This window comes from Drosophila virilis, chromosome X (genome assembly GCF_030788295.1).
Source record: "Drosophila virilis strain 15010-1051.87 chromosome X, Dvir_AGI_RSII-ME, whole genome shotgun sequence".
Lineage (NCBI taxonomy): Eukaryota > Metazoa > Arthropoda > Insecta > Diptera > Drosophilidae > Drosophila > Drosophila virilis.
Window position 1 is genome coordinate 21,361,166 of NC_091543.1, and position 22,084 is coordinate 21,383,249.

General features: G+C 37.4%; 2 protein-coding genes and 1 long non-coding RNA gene across 8 annotated transcripts in view; 2 read left to right on the forward strand and 1 right to left on the reverse strand.

Annotated features, from left to right (window-relative positions):
* LOC6631569 (fibroleukin) overlaps positions 1 to 1,446 on the forward strand; it is a 41,155-nt gene extending 39,709 nt beyond the window's left edge. Inside the window, exon 4 of the mRNA XM_015170871.3 lies at positions 1,331 to 1,446. Within this exon, the coding sequence (XP_015026357.1) occupies positions 1,331 to 1,355 (25 nt within the window). The 3' untranslated portion in view covers positions 1,356 to 1,446. The remainder of the gene's footprint in view (positions 1 to 1,330) is intronic.
* On the forward strand, positions 1,339 to 17,008 carry LOC6631564 (uncharacterized). 6 transcript variants are annotated; one of them, XM_032439622.2, is made up of 6 exons: positions 1,339 to 1,500; positions 9,764 to 9,871; positions 14,977 to 15,353; positions 16,100 to 16,244; positions 16,309 to 16,521; positions 16,588 to 17,008. In XM_032439622.2, exons 1-6 carry the CDS (start codon positions 1,339 to 1,341, stop codon positions 16,651 to 16,653), a joined length of 1,071 nt encoding a protein of 356 aa, XP_032295513.1. In that variant the 3' UTR covers positions 16,654 to 17,008. The 6 variants fall into 6 exon arrangements, with proteins under 6 accessions (XP_032295513.1, XP_032295512.1, XP_070062715.1 ...); XM_032439621.2 differs by having other exon boundaries at positions 16,115 to 16,244; XM_070206614.1 differs by lacking the exons at positions 14,977 to 15,353; positions 16,100 to 16,244; positions 16,309 to 16,521; positions 16,588 to 17,008 and adding exons at positions 12,326 to 12,661; positions 12,767 to 13,746.
* Positions 16,964 to 22,076, reverse strand: LOC116651998 (uncharacterized). The gene is made up of 2 exons (XR_011416001.1): positions 21,817 to 22,076; positions 16,964 to 20,642 (listed from the first exon to the last, which is right to left on the reverse strand). It is a non-coding gene; the product is annotated as an uncharacterized lncRNA (long non-coding RNA).
* Between the last annotated feature and the right edge of the window lie 8 nt (positions 22,077 to 22,084).

Here is a 22,084-nt window from a genome sequence, read left to right on the forward strand (position 1 = left end):
GTTTTCGGGATAGACACTGTTGTTTTGCCTCATTTCGCACAGTTTCAATCTGTATACTTCCCTTTCGCCACCGTCTATTTAAGACTTAAGCTTTTCCATTTTGTTGATTTCCAGCTAATTTCCTAAAACTCAGCTTAAAAGCTTACACGCTCACTCAAATATCCATACACACACACACACGCACACTCGCTTAACGCTGTCGACGCCGCTGTCGCTGTCGCCGTCGCCGTCAACGTCGATGCCTCTGCTGACGTCTGCGCTGTCTAAATAAAATTACATAATTCTTATTGCAGCGTTTTGTATATTGTTGTTGCTTTGTCTGTTGTGATTTAAAAATTGCTTTAACCGTTGTTGTTGTTTCTCTGTTGCTATTGCTGTTTTAGTTGTTGTGCACACTTTCCACACATAATGCGCATTACTCATACGACATGTTGCCCAAGAAAGATTCAATATTCAAACTTGACACACACGATAAAGAGATTCCTAATCGAGCCACAAAACAACATGGGCCGGGCAAATTCAAATATCCATTTTATATACACAATTAAAATTACAAAAATCAGTGCCAAATGGGCGGATTGTATCTGCTAACCTTGGCCCGACCCCCAAATACCAAGCAAAAACTAAAACACTAATATTAGTCTTTGAATGTTTAAGAAACAAATTAGGGTTTCGATAGTGTCCGACTAAGGCATACTCTATAATCAACGCCGGGCTAGCGTTCGGCCGTTCGTTTGGAATTTGTACGATAAATACATGCAAGCTGAATAACTTATAGGGCTTAAATGCAAACTCAAGCGCTAGAATATACCTATTAAAATGTGTGTATTCAAATTTGAATATTAGCACCGGTACTCTAAAAGTCAAATTTAGTGGATCTCTGCTTGTTGCTGTTATTTTTACCGAGATATGCACAAACAAGCTTGCTTCTAAATTGGAATCTGTCGATGTTTAGAGAGATGCCGAAAAAAGTAAACTCGTTCTAGTTATTTTAAGCGATATTACATATTTCGAAATACGCCTCTTTCTAGCTCTTTTAGTTTCCGCTTTATTAGATGGGCAAATCGAAATCGTTAGATCGACTTCGCTTGACGTTCTGATCGAGAATGTATACAGTTATATATATTTTATTCTTTTTTAATCGGTAAATGCGTGAAATTGCGTAAACCTGTGAAAGCGTGCGGACGGCAACATTTTGAATTTCTTATTCGATCGGTGTAAAACTAATGAAATTTATAAGAAACAAACATTTCGGGCCGGGCAAAGCCGCGTAACATCAGATTGTTTAATATTTATTGAGTGTGCCCATGTATGCATTTCTATCTTGTAGGTTCTCCAATGCACTACACTCTTAACAACAAAATGTGGCAGCCGAGCACACAGCACATCCTGACGCTGATCCTCTGCAGCAGCCTTTGCCTAATCAGCGCGAGTCCTCTTCCACATCCCGCAGGCAATCAGGAATTAGATGTGCTTCAAATACCTTTGACTAACGGAAAGGTAAGTCTAGAACAAATTCGTTTAAATCAACACGTTTCGACACTTAGGTCGCAGCTGCCTGAGCCGCACTGCACTGCCTGCAAAAAAAAATGATGCAAAGTTTTATGCCAATAGCTCTACAACAGTGAGAATAGACGTTACTGACCTGAACTACATATAATTTTTTGGGCTCCGAAAAGTGAAAAATGGAAGATATACTGTAGCCAGATCCAGATCTCTACAGCTTAATAGGGAGACGTAACTAGGAAATAAAACCACATGTGTCCCAAGTATAAGGCTGCAAACTTGCATTTTGGGTTCATAATAAGAGGTTCCTGATAAGATGGGAAAGACGAAAACATTCTAAGTAGGTCTCCCTTAACAAGCCTTTGCATTTTCTTATCATCATGCTTATTCGCCAATCTTTATCAATTTTTTCATGACATGACATAAGATGGCATCCAAATGTGTGCTAATTCCAAAGCCCAAGCTTAAGTCTGCAATAATACGTTTTCTTTTTACTATTTTGGGGCGATATATGTATAGAAAAAGTGAGGTATTTTGAATGTCTGTACCATTCGACAACCCATGAATCAAGAGCTACCTCTACGAGAGGTGTTCTTGTTCTTGTGTTTGTACATAAATAATTATAATAATTACAATTACAAATAATTACTGAAATTGGGAAACTAAGCATTTTCGATATGCGAAAATTTCCCTATTCCACCATTTCTTTAAGAACAGTTCCTCGCACTTTGGTTTTAGACGTAGGGCAAGGGCATTTGATTGTCCGCAAGGATCTTGTTAATTTATATGCATTTGCTTACTGTTGCTTTTTGCAAACGTTAAACATACCCAATTGCTTATTACAAAAGCTTGTGCTACCCTTTTGTAAACTTCCTTGGCAGATCTCCATTCGGATGAGAAGGCGAGTGATTTAGGGAGTTGGTTGTCCAACGAGTTTGTCAAGCTGACAAAAAATTTTCCTTTTACTTTTTCGGTAACAGCTGGAACTGTAGAAAATTCAGGTCTTGGGGTCTGTATGCCGATAAAGTCAAAAACCTGTGTGACCAGTTTGGCGAACTGGACAACACCAATTGCAAGGAAGTTGGCACACTAGTCACCAGTTTCCATGGCACGCTCTAGACCAGGCATGTTGGCCTGGCTTGGGTATTGGCCCAATCCCCACAAGCCCCTCTTGAAACGAATTTAATTCCATGCGGCTAGCTACGTGTCTGCCTGTGTGCCTATATGTCCATGTGCAATCTCTTAATTATTTAATAACTCCCAAAAACATAAAGAATTACGAGTCTTTTTATAGATTAATATTGTTTCCATATAAGTTAAAGAATTTAATTGCACCTCAAATTCGCTTTAAAAAGTTGAATAACGAAATCACACAAATTAACTGCCAGCGGATATTTTTGCATCTATCAAAGCCAACTGCACTTTGTTTCATAGTAAGCTTAGTAATTAACACCTGGGTCACAGTATAATTGCTTGTTATGTGCTGATTTGTTACCCAAAATTACCAATGCAATCATCGAAATATGCCAACCCCTGTCAGAGCAATCAAAAACAATCAAATCAAAGCTCTAACTCCGCAGCAATATGCTTTATACTTTGTGCAGAAGCAAATGTGGTCACGACGCAGAAGGTGAGCTCACCCAAACTATATTTTTCAATTGTAATTATATTTTTTTTTTTTAATTATATTTAAGTTTACCTTGTGACATGTGATATATACACAGGCTCATACACACATATACACATAAGCGAATCTTCTAGCTTATTTTTCCTTAATGTGTTATATTTCAAGTCTCTAGGCCTTGTCGTTTCTCATATCAACGCGTTCATCAAGACGGACAGACAGGCTTGGCCAGATTGACCATAATCGGATTTTATAAGAGCTAGATAAGAAAATTGTTGCGTCTTGTACTTATCAGATACACAGATTATGTATATATCACTTTCAAAGTACCTCTCTCCATTCGGACAAAAATTAAAGAATTTCGATATCGATGTCTATCGAAACTTATAAGGTCAGAGATGCTGCCTTTCACATACATTTTTAAAAAACCATTTTACCCTTTCTGTCCATTTTCAATCGTCAAAGGTGGCGCCATATTTGGGCCCTAAAATTTTATTAAGGATCGGGCGATAAGCACCAAAGATCAATTCATATGTACTCAGGGCTGCAGCGCTTGTAATGTGTGTGAGTGATGTTCGCAAATACTTGGTGCTGGGTGCGGGGTATCTGCTAGTCGGGCACTTCTGGCTGGATCACGCTTACTTCTTTTACCTTCTTTTAATTTCTCCGACTATTAAATGATATTACAACAACAGCTACAACGGAAATTGAAGCGCTGTGGCTTTTAAACGGCAACAGCAGAACCAGCAGCAGCAGCAACAGCAGCTGCAGCAAGACGAGACCAGACAATTACACAATTTCCTATCTGGGATTGCCCCCAGCAGACACAGACACGTCTAGTTTCTCAGCAACTGCTCATGGTTGCTACAGCTGCCTTATATAATCTCTCAGTTACTAGCTCACAAACAAATACACATCACACAATACTCGTTGTGCACGGCGGTGGCAACGGCAATTGCAATTTGTTGTTACCGTTGTAACATGTCGGCAGTACGCAGTAGTAGCAACTAGCACGCAACTATTACTATTGTTGCTGATGCTGCTATTGTTATGGCAGACAATTTGTTGGTAGCTGCATTTTCAAGTGGCAAACGAGACGCGCTTGCTAGTCAGTCATTAAGTCAAAACTACTTGCAGTTGTAGTTTTCGAGAGTACAAAAAATAAAAACAAGAGTGTACCAGTATGTGTGCCCGACTGTGAGATACCTTGGAGCTAATGCCGAACAGACATTAAAGTTATTCTAGATAACATGTGCACAAGCACGCACACCGTTTTACGCTCAGATTACGTTCCAATATTAGAAATTCACATTGGTCACATTGGTGTTTTAATTGTCCGATAAATATGATTAAAAACAAGTAAGAGGCTCTAGTCGGGAGCTCCCGACTCCCAGGGAATAACCTGAACTCTTAACTTAATCCAACACCACATGCAGCTGGCGCTATGCGCTCGTTTAAAGTAATAAAAATAGGCGACAGGTCGTACCACTTGCTATGCCTCTTCTCAACAACCAAACCAATAATTAAGTATAATTGAGAAAAAACGAAGTAAAATATTGCAATGATGTTGATAGAATTCAAAGCAGACGCTCATGAATAAGTGTACATGTATACAGATATTCTTGGAATTTGCGTCCTATGCAATTTCGTAGTGAAACAAAAATTTAGTTTTCCGAACTTAATGAAATTTTCTACAGTATACTATTGTACCATACATTATTGTACCATAGAATATTTGTGTATTCTCAAAAAGTCAATTGCGTTTAAATTGTGGCTTAAATTGGTGGGCAATATACATTACAATATACAATATACAAATTTCGAATTTTGGTTGAAAAAACCATCTCTTAAAATCTATATTAATCAATAATTTAAATGTGGCAGACAAATTTTCACTTCTGTGAAGAATTGTTATTTTTGTTTTATATTCGATTAAATTATTGATTAATCCTTCTGCCCCAAATATCGATCCATCCATAGCCTTTGTAAACATTTTAAATCTGTTCTGGGTGCATGCTTTGAATTGAAATGTTTTCAATTTTGCCACGCCCACAAGGAGACGCGTAAATAACAAAAATATATATACTCCTTCGATGCACTAGGCATATTTATTATTATACCCTTGGTATCCTGAATTTTTCAAAGATCGGACTAAAAGCACCGAAACTATTCCTTTGGCGTATGTTTTTATAAGTAGAAGGAAAAGAAAGCTTCTGTGTCGGCAGTTTGGGGGTGTATTCGTGGAATCTTTAAGTCTTAGTTTTATATAAGAAAGAAATCTTTAAGAAATCTTAAACACCAGCAGCCATGCTTCTTACATATCCTTATCGTATTCCTCAGATCAAAAAAGAAAAATAAGTTGGACGACAAACTTTTCTGTTATTGTTGTTATTATTTTTTTTATTTTTATCATAAGGTATGTTACGCATATAAAACACCTTTCCAACCCCGAAGAGTATAAACATTCGTGACGATTCGATTTATTCATTTCCGTGTCTCCGTCTGTCTGCTTTTATACAATGTTGTCGATTATTTTTGAAGCCATCCTCATAAAACTTGAAATGTCAACTAGGGTATTATATATTCGGCGTTGTCTCTTGCATTTGCATATGTTAATATATTAAGTTGGTTAAGGTCAAACAACTTATCCAAGCAGACACAGATTAATGCATATATTGGAATTTATGCTAATGCGCTTAGTGCCCATAAGATAAGATTTGATATCGTCAGAGTGCCAAAGATTAAATAAATTAATTGTCTCAATCGCTGGGATTTTTACCATGACCCCCATTTTCAAGTTGCACTAATTATATCAAAGTTTATTATTGGTTATTATCATATATTTTTGGTAATATTCAAGTTTTGCAAATCATTATCAATTTCTAAACCCTAAACAAACACCAATCGGAAATTCGTTTTTTTGTACATCCAGAAAGAAAAACCAGTTACAGCGCTCCAATAGGGAATACCAGACATGAAGATGGCCATGAAGATGGTCTACCAAGCTAATAACATTTTTTAAAAGCAAAATAGAAATTTATAGATCTACGCACTCACACTTATACTCAAACTATCCTAATGCTGACCGACTCTACAGACTGACCGCAAATGAGGTCACAGATGCATCCTGTTGCCTAACACAATCCATATACCCATAAAAATAGGCCATGATTACCTTAAAATTTTGGTAAAGAATTACCTAAAGTGTTAACGGTTGAATTGTATGTTAAAGGCAGAAAGAGGCGAGCGCATTATCATGTATAATATATATAATTTAAACCATGTTCATCTGTCAAAGCGATTTTATAAACATAAGCAAAACTAGATCATCTATTTCAGTTCCCCTAACGTTAAAACAAAAGAAACAAAAACAAAAAATATTTTCAAAGCTACACACATTTCAATGTCATATTTATGCCTCACTCATTTTATTAAAATTAGACCGCATTTAAGTTATTTAAACAGTTGCGCATTCGATATTCATATTCTGCTATATTTAATGATTTCAAGAATTCAAACCGGGACACAGGGTACTTTGTAGTCGAGCACAGCGTTCTTACTTGTTTTCTAGTGCCCCTGCTTAGAGTATGTGCATATACAATATGTAGGTGTATGTTTACGTTAGATCGAATGTTTCGTTTACGTTATTTTCAAGTCTTATATTTTTTTTGTTAATACATATTTTGTGTTGTTGTTGTTGTTTGAGGTTTGTGGACTGCTATTGTGAGCTGTGAGCCACTTTGATTCTTTTCCGAGTTTTTGTTGTTTAATGCTGCTTAACTCAAATACATAAACGTGTTTGTTTAATGCTGCTTAGCTCAAATACATAAACGTGTCTCAAATACATAAACGTGACTGACTGATTGCCTGATTTGTGACAAATTAAAAGCTCAAGCCATAAGAACTGGAAAGCTGAAGTTCTAACTTTGTGTAATGGAGGTGGTTTTTGAGGAATGCCTTCCGTCTCCCATCGGCCTCAACTCATGGTCAAAGCTTCTTCTTTAAATTCATTTGAGAGGTGTTTCAAAACAAAAGTTCTTCTTGGTGAAAATGGGATCATAAATGTAGTAGGTGTAGTTTCTAGTTCAAAATCAGTTTCAGTTTTCACTTTTTGAATATTAGTGTAAGATGGCTTGTTCTTTGTTTTTCACAAAGATATTCCCTTCAATAGTTTTTCACCAATTATGGCGAATAGATTTAGCGGGATCTCCAAATCTATTAATTAGTAATCCATTACAAAAGGGATTGTAAGCTTCCGAATTATAAAATGCTAACCAGCAAACCAATTCCTGCCTCAATTGAGCAAAAGAAATTTGACTTAAAAAAAAGAAAAAAGTATTTTGCCTTTCCCAAGACTCGTGCACACTGTATTATTAAGTATACAGTATACGTACCCAGTCACAATGAGACTCCTCCCCAACGCATTAATGCATAGGCTAGTTAAAATGCACAGTGTTATCTTTAATAAGATTGCCTGGAATATACTGCTAAGTTTTAATTGTACGCGAGTGAATTCAGCCAATTTGAAATTCATTAAACAACTTTGGGCCGAGAGTTATTCCTTCCCTCGTTAAAACTTAACAATTGTCGCACTTAGTTGGGAAACTGCTTAAATTTGATGGATCATTAAGAGTGAGAGGTGACGATGCACTATAGTGAGTGGATGGCGGATTGTAGCTGACAATGGCAAAACAGTTTGCTGTCCAAACTAAGAAAAGTTAGTCTTTCTTTATAGCTGTTGCTGTGGTTGTTGCCGTTGGCATTACCTTCCGCCCGTCTATACAGCGACTTCCGCACTGACTTTTGAGACAAATAAGCACACATAACAAAAACAACTAGCCCGGCAATAATAACAACAGCGATGGCGTCTACTAATTCTAATATGCCAGACTAGGAGATACCCTAGGCCCAGGCCCAAGCGCCGGTACCAACATTCTAGCTTTCTTCTACATGAGAAATGCATTCATGAAACGTGGCATTCAAACGTGTCCATTCAATAAGGTACAAGCTCTTTGGTATTTAAAATTAGTTTTCTAATTTTTGTGACTTGTGTAGGGTTTAGTAAGAGCCCCACCCCTCACAGCGTGCTTGTGTATGTGTACGAATATGATATGGGTAAAATGTATTGAAAAAAGCTGGATTGGTTCTGGAGTTTACAAAGGTTTTAAACTACGAGCCGGGTGCAGGGTGTCTTCTGGTCGTGCACTTCTTTGTAATGCACTTACTTGGAGAAGAAGCTTCGCAAGAAATCAATTTTGCAACCAAAAGGCTAATTTTGATTTTTCGATTTGTGACTTTTGGGCTGCTTTCACTGTAACTGCCCAAGCTTGGCTGTAGGAAATTATCGATATATTCCTTTTACGTGGAACGAAGTTTTCCAATTTACCCGAATATAAATTCCAAGTTTAAAGCCTCTAGCTCCAAGAGTGGCGAATGCATATAAGATTTTTGATGCTTGCAAATTGTATTGTAATATTAGGTAAGTGCAATTATCGTTGCTTGCACTGACTGTCCAATGGTTCGTGCTGTAGATTGCCAAAGTCATTTTACATGCCTTCACTTAAAATGTTTTTATCCAATATTTTCTTAGACTTAGCTAAATCACAGTTAAGATTACCTTTTACAACTTGTTGTATAGTCATTTAACCAGTATCCCTCTCTGTCTTTATACCTCTTTCTTTCTTTATCTCTCTCTGTCTGTCTCTCTAACTCTCTGTGTCTAACTTTTTGCGGGAGTTTGGCAAGTTTTAAACACCTTTTGTTGTCCAAACCCTAGGCAAAATGACTTCAGTCTATTGAGGGAGCATAAATAGAGCTGAATGAGTAAAAGATTAAGGCCGAGTTCATCAGGCAAACAAAAAGGGAAACGCTGCTTGGCGACTTAAGGAGAATTCAAAGCCCACCAGCAAAATGCAAGCCTTCCCCACTTTAGCGATAAATAGCTTTAAAACTATCAGAAGTTTTCAAGTTTTCAAGCTATTATTGATATATGCATGATACGCGTCTCGAGCTCTCTGCCGAAATATGCTCAAGGATGAACGAAAGAAGCTATAAATTATTTTAAATGCATTTTATATGCAACACACAAACTTCTCTGGCAAATTTGGTGAATACAGTATCTCCGATCGATGCGATAATCCAGACGGAGAAAGTTTTTGAAATGCGTTCGCTTATAATACCCAATCTTACATATTTTTAATGGGTACAGAATTTTAGCTTGGTTTGTCGAATATTGCCCAATTTGCTTGTACGAAAGACTCGACATTAAATGGAGTAAATGGATAAAATAAATAACACAGCTAAAATATAAATAGATTTGCATAGCTGCTTTCAGTTAGAGATATATCTGCTGGTGAGGCACATTATGGTAGTGTACATGATTTCGATCAGAAGTGTATGTGCACTTGAAGCGTGGTTACAAATGGCAGGCACACAAAGACGAGATCATCAACTCATTGCCTCATTGTGCAAAGTGAAAGTTCGTCATTTGTTGAGTTTGCTGTTGGGTTGTTATCTTTGGGATTTGCTTACTCATTGCGGTCAGTTTTGGGCCGCGATATACATATATGTATATGTATTTCAGTGCCACTTGAATTATGTAATGTATAATATTTGAGATATGTTTGCTTGCAGGAAATCGATGTCTTGACACTTGGCGCAAAAGATCAAGATCAATTGATAGCCGATCGCAACAAAAGAACTATTGGACTGCTGCGCGAACTATTTCCCGACATCACAAAGGTGCGTATAAAAATCTAAAATACCTAGAATAGAGCAGCCCCAGAAGCAGTATATCAGTCAGGTTAGGTGCGAAACGTCCATATTGATTTATATATTAACATAGATACGCCCAATGAACCCATTTAGCTGTTCGGAGCGGCATACAGCTCTGTTATTGTTAATTGTTGTATTGCCTGAACATTTCCTAGGAAATCAATATGCAAATCAATCGTCTAGTCAATAATATACTGCAACGCGTTGGGCCTGTCGTCTTGGGCACAGTTCTAAACCCCGCCTTTGCGGGAGGTGCTCCCCGCAAAACTAGTGATGATAATGAAACAGTTCTACCGATCGATAATGACTATGAAAGCCTACCCGAGGAGCTTACCAACTTTGAGCCCGAAGAGGACTTTGACAGCAATCAGAAGGACAACTAAAGACAGCCCGTAGAATATGAAGCGCTAGCATATTGGCATTTATTTAAAATTCCGTCAATTAGTTGATTATCTCATTTACCCAATCAAGCTGCATGCCTCAATATACTCGTATCTTTAACTAGACCTATGCCACTCCACTTGCCAGTAGCTTATGCACGTATTCAATACCCCACAAAAAAAAAAACACCATGATACCCATGCCCACCTACCTATGCATGCCACCTGCAAAAGCTCGTCTTATTTAAATAATACACGAAACCAAAACAAATCCAAAGCCAAACCAATTAGTAATTAAAAGCACATTGAATTCAACTACACACACATCAGACAATTGGCCAATCACAATGTTGCAGTACACAAATTTTTAAAGCGCCCCAGACAATCCACTACAACAGAAGTACCGCAGCAAGCACCAAAAAACAGCACCAAGTCAAAATAAACAAACAAAAAAAAAAATAAACATCAAAACAAAATATCATCTCAACATCGCAGCAAATCATGGACGCAAAAAAACAGAAAACCAACAACAACAACAACAACAATAACAACAAAAATCATCATATCAAGTCATGATGGATTGATGGAAGCAAGCCTGTCACAGTTTTTTGCATACCTCTCTCTCGTTCTTAGGAAATCGACTCGATTGTTAATCGCATTATAGCTCAAGTAATACGCGTAGCCGGGCCAGGTCTGCTCAATAGCGTTCTAGCGGGAAATCGTGGCAGTGGCGGTGCGAGGGGCAGCACGACACCCTCCACTAGCTTTGATGCCGATTTCGATGACGACGGCTTTGCCGATGATGATGATGATGATGATGATGTACCGTCTGCTTCTGCAGCATCAACGCCAGCCTCTGATGGGGCTTTAAACAGCGATGACAACGGCTCGCGGGTCAAAATTGATTTGCCTACACTTGCCCCAGTTGCAGAAACATCAGCGAACAAAGTGAGTGCGCGTAAGAGCCAAGCAAATGTAACAGCATCAACATTATCCTCAATATCAACAAGTACCAACACCAGTCCTAGTCCCAGCCCAAGCCCAACAACAATCGCCACCAAAACATTAACAATGGGGACAGATGTGCCCTTCGAGCTGTTGTCACGATTTCTGGGCACTGAGCCAACAAGCGCAACAGCAGCAACAACTGCAACTGTTGCAACTGAAATGCTAGCAACAACAAGAGAAGTGACGAGTGTAACAACAACCACTGATAATTCCCAATTAGCACCTACCTCAACATTCACAACCTCCACCCAGTATCCTCAAAACAAAGACAACAACAATATTATCGAAGAACCACAATTACTTACAATTATAGCCGATATAAATCGATTATTAAACTCTACCAATTATTTTATTACAACCAGAGATAATTTAACAACAACAACAACAACAACAACAACCACAACTTCAACAACATCTCTTGCAACGCCAACAACAACAACATTGGCGACAACAATTGACAACCACAACATTACGAAACTATTGCCCGTCTATGATTAATAGCAAATGAGACAAATATAGAGCACTCAACAAATTTTCGCTAGTGCATTACAAGAACATCAAGAAACAAACATCAAGAACTGCAAGCAGCAACCACAACAAATACAACAGTGCTTCAGGCTCCATTCAGTTAACATTTCTTGTTTCATTAACAATACATGTATGATATTTAGGCAGACAATGCTGTTTCAGGGATCGGTTTTAAAGATAGTTTAGTCAGAATCGCAATACAACAAACATTAATTTCTTGTAATAACCTAAGCTATTGGTGAAAGCAATTAGTTGTCAATTAACTAATCATTAACATTTATAATAGCCTTTAAGGTTTTTTTGCGCGTTTGCCAAATTCGTTATGTATGTGTAGTCCTAAGTCAGTACCCAGTCCGCAATATTAATCCGCCCACAATTCTTATAATAATACGATAAAAGAATTAAATAAACTAACCATTCTCTAAACTGTACCCAATGCACACGCACCGCAATCCACAACAATCCAACGCAAACCGCACTTTAAATTGAAACCTGGTTGTTGTAGCAAATCGATGAGCAAGCGAACCGCATCATCTCCAAGCTGCTGCGAACTTTAGGTCCAACTGTTCTACGCACCGCCATCCAGGGCAATAGCGCGAATGCGGCACGCGAAACCTTCGATGCAGACTTTGATGATGATGATGATGATAATGATGAGAAGACCAAGAGCGACAACACCGCTGGCAGCAGCGCAAGTGGCACACGAGTCACCATTGAACTGCCCACCTTTGAGCCCGACAATGAAAACGAGGTTGATGCAAATGAGAAGAGCAGCAGCATCACGACCACCGCATCCAATAGTGATGCCACCACAGAGGGCGCCACTCGTCGAAAGTAAAATGTGCGTGTAATTTGCTACAACAACTAAGCGATGCATTCAAAATTACCATATAAATTGGCACAACTTTTAATCTGTATTAAATTTTGTTCCGTGTTTTCAAAACAGCTACGAAAATTGGCAATGCTACAACAACAACAACAACAACAACAACTAAACACAAAAATATTAACCGCGCCATTCACAATTACTTGAAATCCGGCAAAATAGAAAATATACTATAAACAAAATTATATAAGATGTTATTAATACTGGCACTTTTATGCAATTCTGTATTGTTCTAATGCATTCAATATATTTTCTCTGTCGAACTATCCCTCAATGTTTCTATTTTCATTTTCTATTACTATCCCTCCATCTCTCTCTCTCTCTCTCTCTCTTGCTGTCTCTCTCACTCTATGTCTCTGTATACGTATCAATCTTCAGTTCTCTCCATATATCTCTCTCTATATGTCTCTCCTTACAAAATTTGTTTATGTATTTTTACGTTCCTTTCCTTAAAATAATAGGTGATTTTTATATTAACATTTAACTTGTATTAATTGTAAAAGTCGTTGTGTGTATTTTCTATATTTTAAAAATACAAAAATACTTTTAATTGTTTGAATTTGCTGAGCTCAAATTTAGTGTTTAAGAGTGTAGTCAAAAATTATTTTTCGCCCTCGCTCAAGCCCAATGAGTGCACTATCAACATTCATAATTCATGGGTGCGTTCACGAATTTCACGACCGTATTCACAACATTCGCATGAGCATCCATTGCGTTTATGAATGCAATTATGACAGTATTTAGTTTTCGATTATTCAACTGTTCCACAGGGTATTCACATTGGAAATCATTCGTTCGCATTTTCGGTATCATTAAAACACGCATTCTCAACTCGATTCTTTTAAGTTCAGTGAACATTTGCTTTGTTCGATAAAGAGCTTTTTTACAACTAAGATAAATATTCTAAATTTTACAAATTAGTTTTTTGAAAATTTTAGACGTGTTTTATCTTCTATATATTCTAGATTGACTAAAAATTCCAATGTCAAATTAAGCCATAGAAAATTTTCTACTTCTTGTAGACAGTAAAATGTATTCTGTTTTTTTTTTTGACCGTAATGTATAAATAGTGTTTTTCAATAAGAGGATGATGCGTTTTTTATAAATTAATTAACGTAAAACTAAATCAAGTTCCGTTTTTAGTTTGTAACTAACTATATTCTATACCTGATCTGATAAATTGTCTATAAGCTGTAAAATCTTGTACTCAGTTTTAAAAAGGTTCTTTTAGTTTCGCGTAGAGATGTTCTGTGTTATTGGAGAACCAACTTTTTCAGCGCAATATTTGAACGCTCTCTCTAACATTTTCACTCTGTCGCTGCTCTGATATCCATGGTCTAAGCTTAGAATTTATTTTGCTTTCTGTGGCGTTAATATTCCTGTATTGATTGCCCATTTATCTATCTGCCTATGTTTTCTTTTTTGTTTATTTTGAATCTTTTTTTCTTTATTTTCATGTTCCATTAAACCGATTCGATTTGTGCAAATAACCAAAAACAATAATATAAACCTAAAACAACAAAACTGAAAAAAAAAAACAAAAAAAATGATATGAAATCTATATATCCAAATCGAAAAACTCTTTCGCAATGATATCATCAACTGCAATTTAAAATATAATAATCAATATAATAACGTTATAAATCGAAAAATATTGTAAAATGTATACAAAAATACACCAATTGCATTTGTGCACGTGCATTTTTTCATCACCAATTAATCAATCAAATATTTGAATGACAAAATCGTATACGAAACTGGCCAAACCCGTAACCCATAATGCCAAACAAAATGTGGAACAATCCCTTAAATAACAATAATCTCCTGCCTAACATTATGTAATCGAAAAATTAACACACACACACACACACACACACATTGACCAATGACCTATGTCACTTTACCTACACATTACACCAAACTCTGTATTCATGCTACTTCAAACCCACCACACACACACACACACAAACACACACACACACACACATATTACACACAAACAAATACGAATGCATAAACTTAACACTATGCGTACGCTACATTGCGCCAAATCCCGTGTTACGCAAACCAATCAATCCACCGCAAACCGCAACTCGCAACTCGCAACACGCATACACTGAATCCAAATGTATCACACATACCAAATGCACATAATCAACTCGAAATTCGAAATTCGAAATTCTTTACAATGCTACAAATGCCCATACAAATGAAATCCGTTGCAACGATTCTGCGACACAATTCTACGGGCAAACCAATTCCGATCATAGAACGGTGCCACCGATACAAAAATCGATCTGTCGGCTATTAATAAACAACTTGAGGAGACCATAAGAGTTGCGCGCCAGGTGAAAGAAGCAGAGGCAGCAGCCGCTGCAGTAGCCCAATCGCTAAGCTCACCTGTGGCCCAGGCTCCCATTCCTCTCAAGTCCAACGAGCCCATTCAGCTGAGCTTTAACAATGAACTGTCAACGGTTAATACCGGTAGCAGCAGTACCAGCAGTAGCAGCAGCAACATTGGATCCACCGATGTCAAAGCGCTGAGCACTAACGATTTGCAGCTATCAGAATCGAAATCCCCGGCCATAGATGAGTTGTCGTTGGACTCTGTGGAAGATACAGCCGATCTGGATGATCGCAACAAGAGGTAAGCGGCAAATCCGACAACAAATTCAGTTAAAACAAAAAGCTACAAAACACAATTGGCCAACCTATCACATCACAATATTACTGTACAAAGGGGTTGCTAAACCGATAAAATAAAACTTCAATTTTTTTCCGATCGAATGAAATGTGCAATGGTCTTATGCAAATGTGTGTTACAGTAGCTAGGAGGCTTTCGAGTCCATAAAGATTATACATTCCATCATTCCATCAACAGACGCGTCGACAAAGCCCTGCCCATTTGTCCGTATGAATAAACGCGTCCAACATGGACACATCAATAGCGAGAGTCTTAAAGTGTTAATGTACTTGTGAATGTTAACTATCGCTATTTTAAAGTTAAAGCCCAAGTATTGGCCAAATTTTCATATGGGCGTTATATGAGACAGTAGTCCGGCGCGGCACAAGTGCTGTCAGCAACGCCAGGAGAGACCTATGAACTGGCATTACGATTGCTTTAAGCTTGGTTTTATATGAATTCCCATTCCCATTCGCATTTTGTTGTATTCGTATTAAAAATGCTTGGCAAACAAAATAATGAATACAAACATAAAAAAAAGGACACTTGCAGAGAAGCCACAAGCGCTTACCGAATTTACAGAAATATTGGATTTTTACACAAACACATTAACCCATACATATTAAAATTATTCCCAAGAGACTCAACTAATTACACACTTCTGTTCACGTTTCCCCCAACCTTTCAAAATGCACTCGAACAAACATAAGTAATTTATTTAAAAGGTTCCTGAGTTTCGGAGGTGCTGGTCTGGCTGGCGGCTCCAGCGGCGGCAGTTCGGGAGCTTCGCCTAGTGGCAACAGTTTGGGCGGCGGCGGCGGCGGTTCCGGTAACTTTTTGCTGGATGTGGTGCGCGTGAGTACAAGATAAGCTTAAGTCCTTGCCGCTGCCTGCTCACTATCGTGGCCCATTCGCATAGCTATTCTCTGGTAGTGTGCAGACCCAGCAGGGCGACGAGGCCGCCAATAGCGTCGGCGGCGGCTCCAGCAGCAGTAGCACAGATGACACGGATGCTAGCAGTGACAGCACTCGTACCGCAGATGGTTACACCGAGGGTATTCCCGGCCCAGTGACACGTCTCGTTGTGTTAGCCAATCGTGGTCTGGCCAATCTGGTACAAGACTTGATATTGGTAAGCATTTTAAATGGTTAATGGCTTGACTTGTGTGCTATTACAACTTACTGTCAATATCCATAGCGTGTTGCCGCCACGAGCGAAAAGTTTGTGAACTTCAAGGCCAAATTGATAACGGCGCTGATATAATCTCCCTTGGCCACATCCTCACGTGCCCGTTTTAGTCAAGTCAACCCAATTGTACAGAGTCAACGCAGCCAACTGCACGCCCACATAAGCACGCGCACAAACACTTGATACTCTTCCACCCATTACATACACTCTATAATGTTGTGTTTTTTTTTTTTTTTGATAATTGAAAAAATCCACTTTTTAGCAAAATTTCTAATCTTTATAAATATATACTCAACTAAAAACTCTAACTAGCGCAGGTAGAAAAAAATTTACATCAGAAATTTGCAATACAAAAAAGCGAAAGAAACAAAAAAAACACTTGATATTTATTTTTTTTTTTTTTACGAATAAAAATCGATGAAAATACCCAGACATATAAAAACACGATCAAATCAAAACAAACGACTAATGCAAAACTATTTTGCTTTATATTTTTCTCTTACTTTTACTGTGGCTTCTCTTTTGTAAATATTTTGCTTAAACTCTACGAACATTTGCAATTTTCCAAAAATGTCCCTACATACAAATGTTTTTGTTCACTTATAAAAATCATGACTGTGGTGTTTTATTTACTATTATTTTTAAAATCTTATATTATATAGTCGAAGTAAAAAAAAATATACAAATTTTTATAATACACATGTCTTGCTTTATTTCATTCCTTATGACAACTTGTTGCTCAAAAAAGCGCCAATCCATCATACAAAAACATACACAAAATTAAAAGAAATCAAAATTTATTGACTATTGAAAACAGTTCATGTTTATCCATATACATACAATTATTTTTAAAAACAAACTGTTTATAACGAATGCCTTTTTATTTACCCTTAAGAAAATGTGTTTCTATGATTTTTAACAACTTAAGTAAATTTTTACATGTATATATAATAAAAATGTTCACTTAAAAAACACATTAAATTATTTTGATTGCTGAATAATAGGCAAAATAGAGAAAAAAGCAAAGTATAAAGTAAAAGATTAATACTTAGTAGAACGCCAAGTTAACCAAAATAATTCATTTCAAATACAACTGATGTAAACAATTAATATAGTCGGGTATGCCCGTCCGGACGTACCCTAAACCAGAGGAACTCACGCTCGCTTGCAAAAAGTGCACTTGAAAAAACTTTAAAGCCACTTAAAATCCTCTCCGCTGCTCTAGAACTCGCCATCTCATTAGACGAGCAAAATGATTGCCATCGCCTCATGGCGCAACGCCATGCAAACATTTGACTTGTAGAACAACAAGTTGAACGAAAATCTTGCGCTTGGCTAACATTAACGTGGTTCGCTGTTTTATGTTGTGGCCATCAATTGCAAATTGTTTTTGAAAAAAAAAAGTAGAGTATTAATTTCAGTTTAATTATTTTAATCAATGTGTGTACTATACCTGAAACTATTGGTCAAATTAAGAGACACTTACTCTTAATACCTAAGATACATGGTCAAAAAACAGAAATAAAATATCCGTTTTTGTCGATGGGCAGATGGACGATCGGAGAGACCGTGGCTAGATCGGTTCGACTCGGCTATTGATGCTGATCAAGAATATATATACTTTATGCAGCCGGAGATGGTTCCTTTTGCCTCTTACATACATTCGCACAAGACCAGGTGCATACTGTGCATAAGGTGCATACCGAGTTACCCATATGCACCCGAGTGCACCCATATGCTAGAACCACTTGAGCGATTCGATCTGTGGCCCAAATGTGCATCCGGCCCTGTGTGAGTCAATATCCGAAATGTGATAGGTTAGCGATTAATAGAACACTCACAAAACAATAGTTAAACAATAATACGGTTGCACCCATTAAAATTGGTAAAATGAGTATACTGTATTTTTGCAGATGTATGTAACAGACAGCATCTTCGACCCCATAAAGTATATATATTCTTGATCAGCATCACAAGCCGACCCGATCCAGCCAAGTCAGACTGTCTGTCCGTCCGTTCGTATGTATGAACGCAGGGATCACATAACCTATTAAAGCCAGACACATACAATTTGGAAGGTAGGTCCGCCTCCTTACGATAATCGAAACATTGAATGGAATATCGAAAAACTGATTTTCAAGCAAATCTCGGTCTTTATTAGAGCTAGATCCAACAAATTTGACATGTTGCTTTCTGAATAGTATAAATATATATAAAAAACCTTTCATATTATAAATACTGCCACTCTCCGCCTACACAACAAAGCTATAAAATAAATCAAAACCCATTGCACTTATCCACCAATTACAGTCACAACTTTATTGCAATTGTCTTAAACAAGTTCCAGTGAAAATTATATTATGATGGTTCGCACAACGTATTATCTCATGATACGAGTTCGACTACTATCATGGAAACTAAACATTTATGTTTTATTTTTTTTGATATTACTGCTAAAGCAAATGAGCTCGCAGCACAAGCTGCTTTAGGCAATCCTCAAGTCGGGAGCTCCCGACTAGAACCTCTTACGTTTGTTGTAATGTGTAAGTTTCTTATTTCACCTCCGAGGAGATTGACGTCATGTCGTCATCGGTGTCAAACTTTAGATTCTATTTGGGAAGCCTTGGTGTCGTGGTAAGGGTAAGTGGGTGGCACTCTTGTGGCCTGTATTCTATTGGTAGCCATAGCGTGTTTTAGATGTAAGTTTTACACCCATTTTGTACCTGTACTCAATCAACCTATTCCATCTCAAACTCAAACACTTTATCCGCATTTATCATACATTTGTTATCAGATGGTAATTAAATAACTGTCATTCAATTCTTTTTCTTAAATTTAACACTGTTGCTGAGAATTCACGGTCACTAGGGCTTTCAAAACGAGCCCGATCGGACGAAATTTAAACCTTTACCACAATTGTGGGTGGAATTTCCAGAGGGTTTAAAATAAATTAAAATAATGAAACACGTCTGAAATTCATTCAGATTGTATATAAAAGTAAAGTAAATTATGTAAAAAAATTCCATTCAGGTGAATTTAATCAAAGGTCTTAGAAAATGATGTTATTACTATTCAGATTGATCAGTCGATTTTTCCACATTTCGGGTGGAATTACCCAAACCGCATATTAGCATGCATCTCCAGCTTATAAGGCTCTTATGGCCAATCAGTTAGTCCGTCGGTAAGGACTGCTTGATGCCCCTTCGCAGGTGCGGCGGCGCTGCCCACGCCATTTGATTCAAATCGAGCTGCGCTGCACTATTGCAGGTGCTGTGTGTTTTGCTGTTAACCGTTGTGTCAGTTGTGAAGGTAGAAGCTGTAGTAGAGACGGCTTTTGAACTGCTGGTATTGGAGTGGGCGTTGCTGCCAGCGGACGGGTCTTTGGCAGAGCCGAGTTCATGCTTATGCTGTTTTTGTAAGCGCACTGCAAAATTGAAAGTCGCTTTTTCTCGGGCGAAGGTAACACTAACCGGACCGAAAAATACAAAAGCTAACTTGCGATTAGTCAATCTCGTCGCTGCAGTGCAGGCCCAGGTGAGGCGTATTACTTAGTTTGTTCTTGTTTGTTTAACTATTTATTACTGAACGTAATAAATAATTTAATTGTTTGCACATCAAGCACAGGCACTCAATGTTCTGCTATGGTCGTGGACCTATCTTTCAGAATGGTTTTGTATTTTGTAAGCTGCAATAGAATGGGACTGTTCGCGTTGAGTCCAAAGCCGAAGCTTCATTAAAATACATGCACATATACACAACACAGTCTTTAATGCAATTGCAATCGAAATTCAATTAAAATAATTAGAAAAAGATTGAGCGCGTGAGTATGCCAATAACTTCTGTGTTTCTTAATCTAACCTGATGGAATTTCTGCAGTATATCGTATTAGTTTTTATTTTTTTATTAAAACTGAAAATACTTGATCTGTGTACATTATATATATACCCCATAATCATACATATATAGCGTAGAAAAATAAGGGGACAGAAGGAAGGTAAGAACATCATGGACATTGAAGATTCCTATTCCTATAATCGATATAGGAATACAATGATAAGCAATATCTGAAAAATATAATGAGAGCACTTCAATAATAAGTAGAATAAAATTAATCGTTACCTTAAAAGCTTTACTTTCATTTGAAGATGAACTGCTTATTTCAATAGAAACTAACTTTCCTATAGATCACTTACGAGATTAGCAAAACCATACGCCGCCATGGGCTAAAGATATCCTCTATTGTCCTGAGAAACTGTTACAGACCCCACAAACTGCGGCCGCCTTTACTCAACATCCACACAAACTATTGGGTTTTAATGAGAAAAAAACTAAATACAATCGCAATTTCAATGCTATTAATAGAATTCAAACAACCCAGAATTAGTGAAAAATAGACAAATTTTAGCAAAAAATGTAATTGTCCTACACTTCAGAAAAACGTGCCTATTTTAAAATTTGTAAATATATTTTCTAAGCATTTACCTCTTAGGGAATTTTTAATCCCTTACCTAACTCAAGTTAATAGTGATCGATTTTTTCAGTGTACAGTTCATAGAATTTAATATTTCATTTTTCCAAGTGGATACGTTCACCGAAAATTGAAAAACACCCATTTTTAGTGATATAGTATTTGGCTACTCACAACACAAGCCCTAAGAATGTTATAGGAGTTTTCAGGAATATCCCCGCAATTCCAGACAGGAGCATTCTTACTTGTTTCGGCTGCTATGAAAGGTAATTGCACTGTGACCAGGGTATTGCTCTGTCGGTCGCACGGGACTACTACGATCTCCTTTGTTAATTGTTAATGTTTCCATGTCAGCTATTGGATTATGAATGAAACCAATTTGCCTGGCTATTTGAGTGACTCTTAATGTTAGTTGAAAATATTAACATTCTATTGAATTTAATACCAACAATTCGTGACTAAATACCCTCTACAAGGGTATAAAAAGTAGGTTTGGTAACAGATACAATACAATACATGTAAAATGGGTGATTAAGTGATATCTAAAATTAAAAGTACAGGCATGGCCGGGGAATACTCGTTCATATTATATAATCTCTAACTCTAAAGGCGTAAATCAAGTGTATTCTAAAGTAATATTTTGAAAAAGTTTAAATTCGAATCGTATCCAGATTTCTTGTACTAGGCAAACATCGCAAAGTTAGTTTGCTTCGATTCAAAGTACTTAAAAAAAAAGATGCAGTTACGCACTGCATGGGATCGAAGCATACCTAAGTGCCACTTCCGTTCCGGACTGGAAAGCAGGCAAAGATATGATATTTGCAGTTAGTGATGATGGTCAGCGTAGATCGACGAGCGCATAATGATGAAGCTAAATTAAAATATACTGAAATGAAAATTGAAATTATAAAGCAGCAATTTGCGGTTGCTTATCCTGCGACGCGCCATTGCAAGCGGCTTACGAGCAATTAAAATTTTACAATTTAAACGCTTGTGCAGGCGTCGACGTCGTCGGCGGCAGCGGCGGCGGCGGCGGCG

Coding starts and splice junctions, on each gene's coding strand:
- LOC6631564 (XM_015170877.3), top strand. CDS start 1,339: ATGCACTACACTCTTAACAACAAAATGTGGCAGCCGAGCACACAGCAC. Junction 1,501..9,763: donor TACCTTTGACTAACGGAAAG/GTAAGTCTAGAA, acceptor GTTTGCTTGCAG/GAAATCGATGTCTTGACACT. Junction 9,872..10,917: donor TATTTCCCGACATCACAAAG/GTGCGTATAAAA, acceptor TCTCGTTCTTAG/GAAATCGACTCGATTGTTAA.